This window comes from Netta rufina (assembly GCF_964035555.1).
Source record: "Netta rufina genome assembly, chromosome: 25".
Classification (NCBI taxonomy): domain Eukaryota; kingdom Metazoa; phylum Chordata; class Aves; order Anseriformes; family Anatidae; genus Netta; species Netta rufina.
The window spans coordinates 2,272,512-2,285,492 of record NC_140149.1 but is presented as its reverse complement, the minus strand read 5'-3'; the positions used below and the strand labels follow the sequence as shown (position 1 = coordinate 2,285,492).

General features: G+C 54.2%; 1 protein-coding gene across 1 annotated transcript in view; it reads right to left on the bottom strand.

Annotated features, from left to right (window-relative positions):
• Positions 1 to 1,548: 1,548 nt before the first annotated feature.
• ST14 (ST14 transmembrane serine protease matriptase) overlaps positions 1,549 to 12,981 on the bottom strand; it is a gene marked incomplete at both ends in the record, with an annotated part of 28,902 nt that continues 17,469 nt past the window's right edge. Inside the window, 18 exon segments of the mRNA XM_084301624.1 lie at positions 1,549 to 1,710; positions 2,250 to 2,386; positions 2,672 to 2,931; positions 4,430 to 4,616; positions 5,007 to 5,132; positions 5,325 to 5,438; positions 5,866 to 5,973; positions 6,953 to 7,057; positions 7,348 to 7,478; positions 8,411 to 8,520; positions 9,068 to 9,165; positions 9,588 to 9,727; positions 9,962 to 10,199; positions 10,635 to 10,670; positions 11,131 to 11,291; positions 11,763 to 11,833; positions 12,372 to 12,499; positions 12,707 to 12,866. Coding sequence (XP_084157750.1) covers positions 1,549 to 1,710; positions 2,250 to 2,386; positions 2,672 to 2,931; positions 4,430 to 4,616; positions 5,007 to 5,132; positions 5,325 to 5,438; positions 5,866 to 5,973; positions 6,953 to 7,057; positions 7,348 to 7,478; positions 8,411 to 8,520; positions 9,068 to 9,165; positions 9,588 to 9,727; positions 9,962 to 10,199; positions 10,635 to 10,670; positions 11,131 to 11,291; positions 11,763 to 11,833; positions 12,372 to 12,499; positions 12,707 to 12,866 — 2,472 coding nt within the window.

Below are 12,981 nucleotides of genomic sequence, written 5' to 3'. Positions count from 1 at the left end.
GTGTGAAAAAATTCCTCCTGGGCCTCTCCAGCCTCTGGAAACACTGGAACCTGGCTGATGTCCTTGGGGATGCCTGAAACAGCACACTGGGGCCAGAGGGAGCTGCTGTGAACAGGAGATAAAGGGTTTTGCAGTATTTCCAGTCAGGATGCTCAGCCTCCTCCTTGGAGAGCTGGTCACAGGGAATGGTTGGGAGTAGGGATCTGTACTGCAGGTTCTCAGGAGCACCTGCACAGAAGCCCATGAAGAACCACATAAGAACCACACAGCCAGAGGATTAGAAAATATTGCAGTTTATTAGAGCATCTCCACTTCATAGAGTTTTACAAAACAATATATTTACAGGTCTGACTAATCTCGATGGGAGTGTGCTCTTCTAGGGCAAGGACCTGGCTACACTGAAAAAAAAGAAATCAAATCAGCACATTCAGAAGTCACATTGTTGTATTTTCCTTACAAAAGTAAAAAGAGCGGAGGAGTCTGGTGTCTGTCAGCCTTGGAGCCGGCAGAGCCAACCCACGTTGTCATTGCAGGGACAAGCTGCAGGAACACGTTCAGTCAAGCCCTTCAGCTCCTTCGCCAGCTTGTCCCTGGAGGCTGCCTTCAGCGAGGAAGTCACTGTGTGGTGGTCCTGTCCACCACAGCTACCTGAGCGCAGGGCTGCCCTGTGGGACCAAGCAGCTGAAGCTGCCAGCTAACCCCGAGCATCGTGTTAAGGCACACGGGTAAGGCCACCCTGCCCAGCCCTCAATGCAGACGATGGCACCCAGGACGTGCTGGCAGACCCCAGCATGGTTTCCTTCGAGGTGAGTGGCAGCACGTTTCAGCCTTACTGCTCTCCTTCAGTGCTGCAGCCCTTGGATCCTCACAAGGCCTCGGACGCAGAGGAGGACAGAAGCTAAGTCAGGCAAAGGACGGCAGGAAACCATGGCCTGGGACTGTGCCAATGGTGGGATCCAAAGGGCTGAACCCCGGTGAGAACTTCTTCCCCCCACCCTCCATCACTGAAGACCAGACAAAGCGGTGCAGATGGCAGTTCAAAAACAAGCAAAGGAGATGGAATATATTCTGAAAGCTTGGTTTTGAACCTGTCACAGTAAAGTTTGCCTCTAAAAACAGTTTTTAAAAAAATCTTTAATATTTTTGTCTTTTAGTTTAGTTTTGTATGTATTTGAATGGCTGTTCATTCAAGTTCTTTATGGGAGCTGCACGAGCTTGCCCACAAAGGGAAATTTCATATACCTAGGCATTGATTTCTAAACTGAGATTTGGGTTCAGGGTAGAAGTACTAAGGCCTAAACTACAGCAGCTCTGGCTGCTCGGTACACACACGCTTTAAATATGGACAACAGTCCAAGGCTGGGCGTCCCAGGCACTCACTCGCAGCGAGGTAGAGGGAGGGTTGAAGTTCACAGTCGAGGCAGCTCTCTGCTCACCGCCGCCACGTGCAGGGAGGACAATGCCACGGGGCCGCTGGTTGCGGCTGGGTCAGTGCCCAGCTGGCGGTGTACAAGAGGCATTCGTGTCCACGGAGGGCTGAGCGTGTCCCTAAAGGCCCGTGTGCTCTTTGATCCACCCTCGCAGCGCAGTGACCCGGCTGTAGACGCCAGGCTTCTCCTTCTGTGCACAGCCGTCACCCCAGCTCACGACGCCAGCCAGGAACATCCGACTGTTGGCTTCCACGCTGATCAGTGGCCCTCCAGAGTCTCCCTGCACAAAAACAAACAGTACCGTAAGCACTGACTCAGTACAAGGTCTAGCGAAGTATTAATGACAAAAACAATCACAAAGTAGTATGAAATAATTCTTTGGCCTTTGAAGGGAACCCTGGAGTTATTTTTGAGATTAAGTCAATACAATTTCCTGCTCACATCCATTCCAATTTAGCCACGCCCTGAATCAAAAAAGAATGGGACAGATTTGTAGCAGATATCTAAGTGTGGCAATATGAGTCAAAATGCTAGAATAAAAACAGCCAAACAAATATGGCACTCAGTAACAGCGATAAAGCAGAGGACAGCTGCACCCCTATCCTACCTGGGGAGCCATTTTTGAGACTAAGTCAATTTGCTGCTGACGAGCAGTCCAATCTGTCTGTTGTCTGAACCAAGGAGCCACATAGCTGTGCAGTGTGTTAAGTGGGGGAATGCGAGTCAACGCGCCAGAAGAAATAGTGCTGAGCAAGGGGCCTGGCTTGCTGCAACTCCTGCTAACAGCATCGAACCAGGGCTGTCGCACCGCTTGCCTACCTGGCACGCATCCACACCTCCCGTCAGGATCCCCACACACATCATGCGTGGTGTCAGCTGGCCGGACAGCAGCTGGTTGCAGATGGTCTGGTTGATCACCCGGATCTCTGCTTTCTGCAAGATGCTGGCTCCACTGCCTGCAAGGACAGAGGAACAGTTCAAGCACACGGCTGTTTCGAGCAGCAGTTCCCTCCCCTGTGCAGACATCAACCTGTGTGCTTCTCTTGGCCCCGGGCTCTGCCACAACCCGCTTTTTCCTAATACCATTTTCCCAGCAGAACTGAGACATGAACTGCATGTACTCCCAGGGGAACCTCATCTGATTCCAGTCTCAAGGCAAACTGAGCTGCTTAAGCTGGAATCTCCCATCTGCCCTTTTCCTTACAGCCACACACAGCCCCAAATCCACTGCCAGCGCTCACCTCCTTCCACAGTTGCTCCCCATCCAGTCACCCACAGGTCTTTGCCCACAGGGAATTGGTGGGTGGAATCGGGCAGGCAGATGGGCTGGACGACAGAGGAGAAGGTGACAGGACTCTGCAGCTCCATCACAGCAATATCGTAGTCATAGGTGTAGTCGTTGAAGTAGGGGTGGGAGATGATGCGCTTGATTTTCCTCATTTGCACGTTGGCGTCGTTGCGGTTGCCCTGGTCGGTCAGGCCCATGTAGGCTGTCCACTGGCTGGGGGCGGGTAGAATCACAGAGTCACTGAGGTTGGAAAAGCCCTCCAAGATCATCTGGTCCAACCACCCCCTACCACCCATATCACCCACTAAACCATGTCCCCAAGCACCACGTCCAACCTCTCCTTGAACACTCCCAGGGACGGTGACTCCACCACCTCCCTGGGCAACCCGTCCCAACACCTGACTGCTCTTTCTGAGCAGAAATGTCTCCTCATTTCCAACCTGAACCTCCCCTGCCGCAACTTGAGGCCATTCCCTCTGGTCCTGTCACTGGTTACCTGTGAGAAGAGGCTGACCCCCAGCTCCCCACCACTTCCTTTCAGGCAGTTGCAGAGAGCAATGAGGTCTCCCCTGAGCCTCCTCTTCTCCAGACCAAACACCCCCAGTTCCCTCAGCCGCTCCTCACAGGACTTGTGTCCCAGGCCCTTCACCAGCTTCATAGCTCTGCTCTGGACATGCTCCAGGCCCTCGATGTCCTTCTGGTAGTGAGGGGCCCAACCTGAACACAGCACTCGAGGTGCGGCCTCACCAGAGCAGAGCTCAGGGGGATGATCACCTCCCCGATCCTGCTGGCTGCACTGTTCCTGACACAAGCCAGGAGGCCATTGGCCTTCTTGGCCACCTGGGCACACTGCTGGCTCATGTTCAGGTGAGCATCAACCAGCACCCCCAGATCCTTTTCCTCTGCACAGCTTCCCAGCCACTCTGCCCCCAGCCTGTGACACTGCATGGAGTTGTTGTGGACAAAGTGCAGGACCCGGCCCTGAGCCATGTTGAACCTCACCCCTTGGCCTCTGCCCACCAACCCATCCTGTCCATGCAAAGAAGGCATTAAGAACCTCAGCCTTTTCCTCATCCTCTGTAGTCATGTTCCCCCCTGCATCCAGTAAAGAATGGAGATTCTCTTTAGCCCTCCTCTTGCCATTAATGTATTTATAAAAACATTTTTTGTTATCCTTAACCATAGTGGCCAGGCTGAGCTCATGCTGGGCTTTGGCCTTTCTGATTTTTTCTCTGCATAAGGTGGCAGCTGCAAGGCACAAGGCAAGGGGCAGCATGAGGCTCTGGCTTGCAGAGCTCATGCAGATGTCCCAGCTCATGAACCCTGCCCACCATCTTAAAAAGTTTCCTGGAGAAGTGCCTGTAAAAAATGTTGTTTCTTCTTGAGACAAGCAAATGGCTAAAAGTGGGCGTGCAGCTGTCTGGGTGCCCCGTCACCTTGAATCCCACCACATATCACTGTAGTGACTGCAAGAGCACAGGGCACTGATCTGACATCTCAACAAATAAACACTTGTGTACTTCAAATGTCTGCTTCCACTTCACTACGAGACTCTTCCCAAAACCCAGCTGTCTCTGAGGGTGTTAAATCAGGCAGTGGCCAAGGCCAAAATCTGTCACAGACAGCAGCACATTAAGTGTCCCCAGGCCCTGCAGCAAAGCGTCCCCAGCTCAGTGAGCCTGGCAGAAGCAGCCCTTGGGCTCCCACCTACCTGGTGTCCTGCAGTTGCAGGAAGCAGTGTGCTGCAGTCACCAGCCAGGTCTCCGAGATAAGCGAGGCCCCACAGACGTGGCCCTGGCCCGTGACGTGGAGGCTGACCTGCCACGGCCACTCTCCCATGTCCGAGTTCTGCCCACCGACGATCCTTGACTTCCTAGTAAAGGAGCGGATCCCGCAGTCTGGGGTGAGGAAGGAGAGGGGGCACTTAAACACTCTGGTTTCTGTTTAGCACCTCCCCTTCTTTCCTCTGGGACATCTCCCGCAGCACAAGTGCCCCATTACCTACACCAGGGATGGCTGATGCTATCAGCTTAGGAGCACAAACACCGAATTTGCTAAAACATTTACTGGCCAAGACAGTAAATGCGTAGACAAATTATTGTCTGATATCTGTGTGAGCCCTCTCTAAACATGTTGTACAACAAAGACACTCAGCACAACACCACTCAGCTATTTCCAGATCTGAACGGTTGTGTAGAAATGCCCAGGGGCTCTCTCCACCCTACTTTAGTGTTTATCTGAGGGGTCCAGCCCAGAAACCCATGTCCCCCCTTTGCGTGGGTACTCACTGCAGTTGTCCTCATCAGAATTGTCCTTGCAGTCCTGCTCACCGTCACACTCTGGGTTCTGTTTGGTGATGCAGAGTCCACTGCGGCACTTGTACGTGTATTCCTTGCAGGTCACTGTTGTACCTGCTGCAGGCAGGCCAAACAGGGAAGGATTAGTGCCAGTTCTGGGAAAATCATGCTGTTCAGGGGCCCTTCACCACTTGTGCCCTCCCCAGGACATTGCCACCAGATGCAGGAATGCCCTCCTGGATGCCCAGCCACAAGCACATCCATAAGAGGCTGCATTTCAAGAGAGGTCTCCCGCAAACCCATCCTCACCTTTGCTACAGCTGCCTTCATCACTCCCATCTCCACAGTCGTCCTTGCCATCGCACTTCTGCGTGTCGGGGATGCATTTCCCGCTGTTGCACTTGAAGCTGCTGTTTCCACAATCTGGGGAAAGAACAGCTCCTGAGAACAGCCGGGCACTGACACCTCACCGGGGAGGTGCAGGGCACAAAACCTACATGGCTGCATCCACCTCTCTCTCCCCTAGGGCAGGTGAAGCCTCTGCAGCTACAACACAAACACCCACTGCCTGTGCCCCCAGCCTTTTCTTCTCTAAACTGCACACCACCAATTTATGCAATCCTTCCTTTCCCAAAGCGTTACATTTCCTACACTTTTACTCATTCTCAAGCTCCCACCTGAGGCTCCTGTGTTGTCCCAAGGAAAGCTGCCCCGCAGTGTTCCAGGTGAGGCCTCCCTGTGCTGCTTTGGGCTCCAGCAAGGCACTTGGCTTCCTCTGCCCCACGTGCCTCCATCGCCCCCTTCACCTTGCTCAAGCCCTCAGCCCTGTGCCTGCAGGGAAGTTACTTACTGCACTGCAGCTCATCGCTGTCATCGCCACAGTCATTCACGTTGTCACAGACCCAGAACTTGGGCTTGCACCAGCCGTTCTGGCACCTGAACTGCTGCTCGGTACAGACTGCAAAGGGACAGAGAGAAATCAGGGGAGGGCCTGCAAAGGCACCCCTGGGTCACCAGCCACACATCTGCCATTGCGCCCACCGTAACGCCACAGGAAGATCTGGGTGGCTCCCCCAGCGGGTCTGCAAGCACATGGGGACAGGTGCACCAGAACAAGCACACGTCCATAAATACACATGCCCTTGAGCTATAACACGGTATTTCCACTGCCCAGCAGACACGACTATCTGGAGAGCTAAAATGTCTTAATCTAACAGTAAAGCTGAAGCTCACATTTCACCAGCCTAACAGCAGCAGGACAGGCAGAGGCAGCACTGGAATGAGAGACGTTGCTGTAGCAATGGGAGAGCACTCGAGATACCCTGATCACCAGGGTGGCCCCTCACCGCCCAGGGCAGCGAGAGGGCAGCCAGGCCAGCAGCACACTCCCTCAGAAAACAGCCCCAGACCTGGCACCAAGAACCCACAGCAGGAGAGGCTCTCATCTCTAATTAACTTCAGACCCTGGACAATCACATTTTCTATGGGATTGCTCTGTGAATCCAAGAGGAAAAACTGTTGCACAAAGAAACAACACCCATGTAGTATCACACGGGTTTTCCACATGTACTCTGCAGCCCAGTTCCATAACACAACGCATCCACCCAGCTCAGACAGCCAAGTCCTCAAGAGCCAGGAGGACTAAATGGGAAAACATTCCCAGTTGGGAGGAACTGGAAAGCAGGGGAGATCCCACTGGGAGAGGCCTAGATTGGCATGAACCCACATCTCCTATATTGGAAAGGATCCCAAATTGATCCCCACACCAATGGCCTCTCACTCCGGCATGCAGGGTGAGGCAGTACTGGTGCTAGCCAGCAAGGCAGGCAGGCAGCTCACCCGCAGAGCTCAGCACAGCACGTTAGCCCAGCACCACCCCCAGCCCCCTGGGGCAGTGCCCCCTTCGGAATAAAAGCCAAAAGAAAGGACAGACTCACCGCAGGACCTCTCGTCGCTGCCATCTACGCAGTCCATCCACCCGTCGCAGCGCATGCTTTTCTCAATGCAGCGGCCCGTGTTGCAGGCAAACTTGCCAGGGCAGGCTGAGAGGGAGGAAAGAGGTAAAAGACGTGAGCCCTCCAGTCTGTGGCACTTCCCCGAAGCACACAACAGTCCTAGTGCTCTGGGCGGCCTGCTTACAGCATCCACCATTAAAAACAGCTTTTCCTCAGAACGGAGGAATACAAGGAGGTTCGCAGGAAAATAAGACTTGCTCCTGTTGCCCCAAAAAGTGTGCTTCATGATTTACAGGGCAGCAGAGGAGAAGTTATCTAGTCTGCAGCAGACATCTGGCAAATTATTTTCCCTCTGCAGCCTCAAGATTTCAACTTACGGTCACTGGAGTCGTAGGACAGGTACTCAGCAGAGAAGCCGGTGTCTGTGTACGACAGGTCTGAGTGGAACCGGACCTCGATTTTGTTGGTGGTACTGGCCACCACAAACTGGGAACGCTCCCCACAGTACCTGAAGGGAGACAACACAAAGACCAGTGCAGTGCTATAGATCAGCACTGAGCAGCCCTTCTTCCGCCCCTGCATTCTCCATCGCCAGAAAGGAGGAACTCCTCATGCCCAGCTTAGGCAGCAGGAAGCAGGGCCAGCACAGGGTGCTGGACCTCGAGGGCCGCACACAGGAGCTGAAATTTGCTGCACCTGGCAGAAGGCTGGGGCCTTGAAAACAGCCGGGCAGAAGCTCATCTAGATCCGTGATGTCATGCTGATCGCTCTCTCTCTGATCTCGGACCCATCAGGTCTTTGGGTGTGTGCAGCCTCTAAAGCCCCAGGATCCCACCCCATGGCAGGCTGGTAGGAAACCCCCTTACACAGGCACCCCTGCGGGAACTAGAAGGGTTGCAGCCACAGATTCTGACTTTGAAACCCTTTCTCCTCAAGGAAGGGCCAGCTCTCTCACCCAGAATGTTGTGAAACAACCCTGCTCACTTCCCATACGCTGTACCAAGCTGTATTTTCGGTCCAGCTGCCATTAGGTTGTGCAAGAGTTAACAGTAAATGTAAGAGTGAGTGCATCACAGAATGCAACGCAGTCACCCTAATAATGGAGAAATACCCATTCAAGCAAAATCAGGCCAGATGTTTCTACACGGATCTGCCTTTCTGCATGTGATGCCTAGGATGTGATACTCCACAGCCTGCCTTTGCGTTTTGTTTTTTTCTTTCAGCTGCAGCATGCAACAAACCCATTGTCTGATCCCCAGATTGGGCACTGAGCTTTGAGAGCAGGTCAGACCCAAGCACTCTTCTGCCTCATCATATTCCAAAGAGCTTCAGCACCTCTGCTCCCCCAGCAAGTTTAAGGAATGCACAAAGTGCCATATAACGAAACGCAGCCCCTCCAAGGACCAAAGCCACAGGTCAGACAGACAGCCTGACGCCTACCTCGTGCTGTTGATCTGAACATAGTCCTTGGGGCAGGAGCTGACTGGGATCCCCGGCTCCAACACAAAGAACATGTTGAAACGCACCTTCACGTTCTTTTTAGAGGGAACCTGAGGATGGAAGCAGAGGCATGCAGGTTTTCTGAAGCACAGAAACTGGGAATAAGTTTCCTGGGTTAAAGGTTGTGTTTGAGGGGAGGGACAGAAGACAACCAAAAAAGGAAAGAAGTCAACAGAAAAACTCCCTTCCCAAAAAGCCATTACTGCTCCCCTTGTCATTCAGTCACTGGGCTTGCTGACCCCAGGATCCCAGATTAAAGAAGCACAAAACAGAGGCTGAAGCCAGGCGTTTGTCAACAGTGCCTGCTCTCCCAGGTTGCCCTGCCACCAGTTTTACCAGCAAGTGGCAGGTCTGCCCCGAAGCCCAAATCCTCAAGTGCTTTGTGTAAAGTTACAGCGACTGGAGGCTACAGTGAGAGTCACACAGGGTTCAGGCCTCTCTCAGCTTCTTCTGCCTTTGACACCAGTCCTAAAGCCTCCCTCCAGCCACGTCAGACTAAGCCTCCAGGCAGCATCTGCTGTGAGCTCATTTGCACTGTGTCCTGCATAAGCAGGTTTATTTGACAGACTAATTAAGGCGAAGAGGGGACTGTGTTACCTCGATGTTCCAGACGCAGTCCAAGGCTGGGGGGTAGTGTGCTGGGTAAAAGGGAGTAGTGAAGGTGCCGCTCTCTCCTTTCAGGGTCCCACCGCAGACTGGAAGATAAGTAGGAAGATGAAAACAGGTTAGAGATTCAAAGAGACATGGCTTTCCCAAGGCATAGCTGGCTATTGCCTGTGGCAGGAAAAAAGGCAGATGCATCAGCCTCTAACAAGGTTAAGTTGATCTCTAGAGAAAGCTCCTGCTCCAAGACTTGGAGAGAACCCAGGAGATCAATTAGGTGCTTCCTGCATACGTCTATCTGCATGTCTAATCCAACATAATTCTTATTTTGCCCTCCTCACAGGACATCATTACAGCAGCCAAGAGCACTGTGGACAAGGCAGGCTCAAAGAGCCAAAGTGAGACCTGCATCCACATCTCCCAGCCCTGGAAACATCCCTGGCAAACTGACTGCAGCCACAGCTGCCCCTGGCAGAGAGATGCTGAGGGAAACTGGACCAAGGCCTACACCCACCTTTCGTCTTTGGGAGCTGGAAGAACTCAGCCTTAAAGCCAGGGAATCTCCCCTCCTTGTTGGTAATCAATGTGACGAGCATAACGTTCTGGGAGGACAGGAAGGTCAGGTTGTAGGAAGGAGCATAATTCCCACACAGCCTAGGAAGGAAGGAACAAAATCTATTAGACAGCTGCAGAGAGAGCCTCCAGTGGCACCAAGCACCAAGGAGCAGGGACAGGAGCCCCACTCCCAGCAGCACTCCTGTGCAGCTCACCATCACCCTGCCACACCACTGCCATATAGAAACTTAATGGGGAGCTAACACAAATCACCCTCTTCCCTATCTCCCCACCCCGTGGAGGAGCACCGAACCCTAGGGATGCTCTGCTCACCTCACCAAAGCGTGGGGCTCCACGGGGCTCAGAGAGTTGTACACCTTGATGTAGTCACCGTCGTCTGTGCACTGCTCCAGTTCCAGCGTCCTGAAGGTCAGGCTGATGACAGAGTTGACGTCTGCCCTCAGCGTCCAGTAGCAGCGTGCGTTGTTGGGGTACGGGCTGTTGGGGAACCCCGGCGTGGTGAAACTGGTGACCTCCCCTTCCTTGGCGTGGAGGGCAAAAAGGCAGCTATCTGCCCAGGAGAACGGGCAAGAGTTAGCAGGACAAATGAGGAGGGAGAGAGATCTTTCCCATGGGTGCAGGGTTCAAGGAAAAGGACAGCAGACACGTTGAGGTTTTGATTTGCCTTTTCCCAAGAAGCAGAGCGTGGCACTCATTGTTCCTCACCTGCCTGCAGGGCGTCCCTGGGGAGATGCCTCCTTTAGGGAGCACCCTTGTTATCTCCCTCCATCTACAAAGGGGAAGGACGGACTGGGCCGCCCACCACTGCTAGATAACAGCACGTCTGGCCAACCCCAAAGCAGCTCCAAGCAGCACATGGAGGTCTGCCCCACAGGCAGAGCACCCCGTTTCAGGCACCTCCTCACCCCAGAATGGAAATCACCACCCTGGAGACCCCTGGGGATGCAGAGAGGCCATTGGGAGACTGAAGAAGAGCTGTACTTACTGTCCCGAGAAGACTGAGCAATGCTGGGGTCGGCAGCTGCAGGAGGAAACAGAAGTGGTGTCATCCTGTGAGCTGTAGGAAGTCCCTGTGCGCAAAGCTGCTGAGGTCTCTGGGGTCTGCATGGCAATCTGACCAGGGGAGAGCTGCTCCTTCCCCTGCCTCCACGAGCAGAGCCCCAGTGCGTGCCCTAGGAATCTGAGTGACCAAACTTATCCCCTGCAGGAGGGAGGATTGATCCCTGGCCCTCTCCAGAGGGGCTCAGAGGAGAAGACAGTGTTCAGATGAACGGGAGCAATGCGCACAGCTTCCTCCATCTTTGTGGACCACCGAGTGGGGTCCTTACGCTCACCCTTCAAGCTGCCCCTGCAGCCAAAGGCACCCAAAGGAGGGGTGCAGCTGGCAGCAAAACCAGCAGCAGTGACACGCCAAGCACCAAGAGTCCCCCTTCCTCCCCTGTCCCACGCAGAGGCCCAGGAGTCACTGAGACAGCACTCACGGAAAGCGACAATCGACTCCACCTTCAGCACGGGGTTTCGCAGCCGCGGGTTCAGCTTCTGGATCAGGCTCTGCTTGTCCGCCATGGCCCTGTCAAGATCCTTCTCGCGGTACTTGGGGACGACGAACTCTGACCAGTAGTAGGCAATGACGCTGCCTTCGCTGCAGAGGAGGGCGATTACAGGATGAGAGCAGGGCCAGACACAGGAGGGCAGATATAACACAAGAGAGGGCCAGGCTACTTGGTAAGCCCTTTACGGAGGATGGCCATGGGGAAGGCAATCTCAATAACAAGCTGAGCAAACTGCAGCCCAGCAGAGGCCTCCACCAGCCCGGGGAATCCCTTCCCGAGCTGCCAGGCACCAGCCATGGTGGCTCACAGGGCTGTACTGCGCCACACCTTGACTTCCCCAAGACCTCTCCTCGTGAGAAACAGACAAAATACGCTGTCTCAGCACAAGGCTTTTGAGGTTGCTTTTCACTGCCCACCCTTTAAAATGTCACTTGGAGTGGCTACTGCTCCTCAGTAGTCACCTCTTTCTGGAGCAGCCCAGCAAAGAGGTGTATGGCCATGTGACACCCCAGAATTGCCCCCTACACTCCCACTCTCAGGCAGCATCTCCTGACACCCACCTGAACGCAGTTACTACTGTCTCCTTGTGGTATGGGCCAATATCTGGATGACTCCTGTAGATCTCCTCCACCTAAAAGGAGTTTAAAGAGTTCAGCATGGCTGGAAGTGAGGAGGGTGGAAGGCTAAAGACAGACAGAGGAAAATCAGAGCACGTACCCAGCATCCCTGGGGTGCAGGAACCTGCAGGGGCCAAAAAGCGGAAGAAGGAGAGCTGAAAGAAGGAGAAGGGAGAAGTGTCCTGACTCCTGAAGCCAGCTCTGGCCTCAGCCCCCAGCCCCAAGGCCTGCTCAGCTGCAGAGCTGCATTCCTTCTCTGACCCTGACCACCAGACCTGGCTCTCCCTTTGGTCCTGGGGTTTGCCCAGGCAGCCCCATAGGCACACTGAGCTGCAGGGGCAGGGAGGCACAGCGGCGGCGGGGTGGAGCTGTGACACCAAAATCCAGGTGAAAGGCAGGCTCCCCGTGAGCAGCTCAGCGAGTCAAACAACTCGTGAGGAGCAGGGAGAGTTAGGAGGAGCGAGACAGCTCCAAGCAGCCTTACAAGCAGCAACCCTGTGGCCACAGGGCAAGAGAAAAAAAAAGCAGGTGGAGGGATCCAAGAGCTCTTACCGTGCTCTGCACCTTCTTGGCCAGCATGGTGAACTCTGGGGAGCTGGAGTTCTCGTAGGCATCAATGAACTCCCAGTTCAGAACCCGCAGGTGGCCGTTGAAAACCTTCTGGACGGGCGCTTTCCTATCTGGAAGGTGACATTTCACAGAGAAAGGCAGTCAGAAGAAGCAGAAACGGGCTCCCTGCTTTCTGGAAGCTCTGGCTGTCACTGCTGCTAAGGTCCCACGTGAGCAACACACGGTAACGAAGCTCCCCCGAGCCCAGAGCAGCAGGGATATGCTCCTGGGACATGCCCCCACCCAACCCCTTGGAGCTGGTTGAACCTCACACTCACATTTGAAGTGCCAAACCAGGAGGCCGATGACGAGGGAGATGAGCAGAAAAGCAACGATCATGATGGCAACGACCACACGTCGCTTCGGGCCACGCTTCTCCATCTTCTTGGAGTTCATGGCCGGGAGGAACTCCACCCCTTCCTCCACGTTGTTCATGTCCTAGGAGGGGCAGGGAGAGCAGGACAATGGAGAGGCCATTCCCAGAGCCTGCTCTGCAGATGCCCAACCCCAGGGCAGTCTGCCACGCAAGGATGGAGCAGAACCACGGAGCTGT